Source organism: Branchiostoma floridae, chromosome 10 (assembly GCF_000003815.2).
Source record: "Branchiostoma floridae strain S238N-H82 chromosome 10, Bfl_VNyyK, whole genome shotgun sequence".
Lineage (NCBI taxonomy): Eukaryota > Metazoa > Chordata > Leptocardii > Amphioxiformes > Branchiostomatidae > Branchiostoma > Branchiostoma floridae.
Window position 1 is genome coordinate 19,614,153 of NC_049988.1, and position 1,912 is coordinate 19,616,064.

Here is a 1,912-nt window from a genome sequence, read left to right on the forward strand (position 1 = left end):
TGAAGATGAAGGGTACGAAAAGTTGGGCTTTACGCTGGACACTAAAGAACAGCGTCTTCACATAGCCGCGGAGACGATGGGCGGGGAAAATGGAACGGTGACAGTTGCATCTTTCGAACCGGATGGCGATGTGAAACGAAATGTGTCGGTAAGACAGTTAACGTCTCCTACCTCGCTCTACTGTAGAATACCCCCTCCCCACACTGTACTCTAATTGACTCTATTCTATGACTTTTAGACCAAGTTATGCATATTGTTTTTTCTCCCTAGGCCTTACAGGCTTTTTTAAAAACTCAATGTACTTTTTTTCTTACTAAAGTTCGTGGCCGCAGTGGAAGGAAAACCTGTCATCTCACTGTCACTAGACCTGTATCGTCCTGACAAGTTTTTGGATACAGCCAACGCCTACTGTATCGACCTGGGAAAGGACTTCAAGGATGGAGTTGACTTCGCCAAGCGTTTGGAAGAAGCGGTGGATAGGTGAGTACATAATTATACTGTAGCTCGTGTGTGTATGTGGGGGTGGCTATGGATTAGTGAAACATGATTTCGTATTTAAGAGTTTCAGAGCACCATCCCAACTTACTTCGTAGGCTCTCTTGGCCATTGTGGGCTAATATTACACTTTTGCTGACCGTTTCTTTTTCTGCTGTGTCGCTTGACCTGGCCCGGCAGCCCAAGCGACACACTAGAAAAAGGAACGGCCAGCAAAAGTGTATTATGAGCCCCACCCCAAGGCCCAGAGACCCTACCTTGGAAGCTATTTTAATGCTGTTTTTAGAACAGAAAAGTCCTAACGCTCAGAAAATCAGAAACAGTTGAACAAATTCCCTTAGACGGATGGCATAATTCGTATTCATTGCTTACTGCCATCTAACTTCAAGAAAGAAAGTTTTTCCAAAGACCAGAGCGCTATTCATTACCCAAACCGGATTGTATTTCACGCACAGATATAGCAATGATAATGCACCAAACTTTTACCAGCTAGCTGTAGTCCTTGTTGTCATCAAATGCCTCTCAGTGATATAAGCTATAACAAGAACCTTTCCTTCTTTACACCAAGGATCAAAAATCCTAGCGCATCTTCCGTGGAAGATGGTGATGATGAGGGAAGCCAGGCAGAAGATGACACAGATGGTAACGGAGCAGAACCTCACACGACGGAGAAAGGACGCGACACCGAAGAGGCGGAGTCAGAAGGTCACCCGGACTCGGAGATGGAAGAGATGGATGGGTAAGTACATCGCATTGTGGCATTTACCCCCGCAAGAGATCGCGTAAACATAGTCTCTACCAGACTCTAGCCTGGCCGAATGATAATAGCGGACTTTTGTGATTTGATTAGTTTTTTGTGCGTCTTTCACGAAGACTCTTTTTGCATGACCGAAACCTGCCGGTGGGGATCAACCCAGCATGGAGATGAATATTGTAGATGGCAAGTAAAAACACCACAAAAAACGAACCGCCCTCGAACATTACTTACTGGCAGTTAGATAAAGATCTCCGGTGAATCGGAGACTTCTGGAGCTATTATTGAATGAATGAAGACCTTTATTGCACATTGTTGCCAAACCGGGCTAAGTACAGGTCACAACAAGACATGTTGAAAAGATACAGTTCACAGATGCAAAATTAGACTATTGCTGGATAAATTCAACATCTCCTCGCTTTTCTGTTATAGTGGAGACAAAAGAGCAAATATGTTTTATGATCGATGGTCTGTCTAGTTGCATTAGGAATATGAATTTTTCTACAGAACTTAGGTGTATAAAATAAGGAACTTGGTTTTGTGTAACCTTATCGGTTCATTTGTCTCTACGGTATACAATCTACACTCTACTACAAAATGGCGTTCGTCCTCTATTCTATCTAAATTGCAATATTTGCATAGTCTTGTTCCAGAGGGGTGCGG

At 43.5% G+C, this 1,912-nt stretch overlaps 1 protein-coding gene across 1 annotated transcript; it reads left to right on the plus strand.

Moving 5' to 3' along the window:
- Window positions 1-6: 6 nt before the first annotated feature.
- On the plus strand, window positions 7-1,604 carry LOC118424504. Its single transcript, XM_035833083.1, has 3 exons — window positions 7-148; window positions 320-480; window positions 1,064-1,604. The coding sequence occupies exons 1-3, from the start codon at window positions 77-79 to the stop codon at window positions 1,236-1,238; spliced, it is 408 nt and encodes a 135-aa protein (XP_035688976.1). The 5' UTR covers window positions 7-76; the 3' UTR covers window positions 1,239-1,604.
- The last annotated feature ends 308 nt before the right edge of the window (window positions 1,605-1,912 follow it).

Coding starts and splice junctions, on each gene's coding strand:
- LOC118424504 (XM_035833083.1), top strand. CDS start 77: ATGGGCGGGGAAAATGGAACGGTGACAGTTGCATCTTTCGAACCGGAT. Junction 149..319: donor ATGTGAAACGAAATGTGTCG/GTAAGACAGTTA, acceptor TTCTTACTAAAG/TTCGTGGCCGCAGTGGAAGG. Junction 481..1,063: donor TTGGAAGAAGCGGTGGATAG/GTGAGTACATAA, acceptor CTTTACACCAAG/GATCAAAAATCCTAGCGCAT.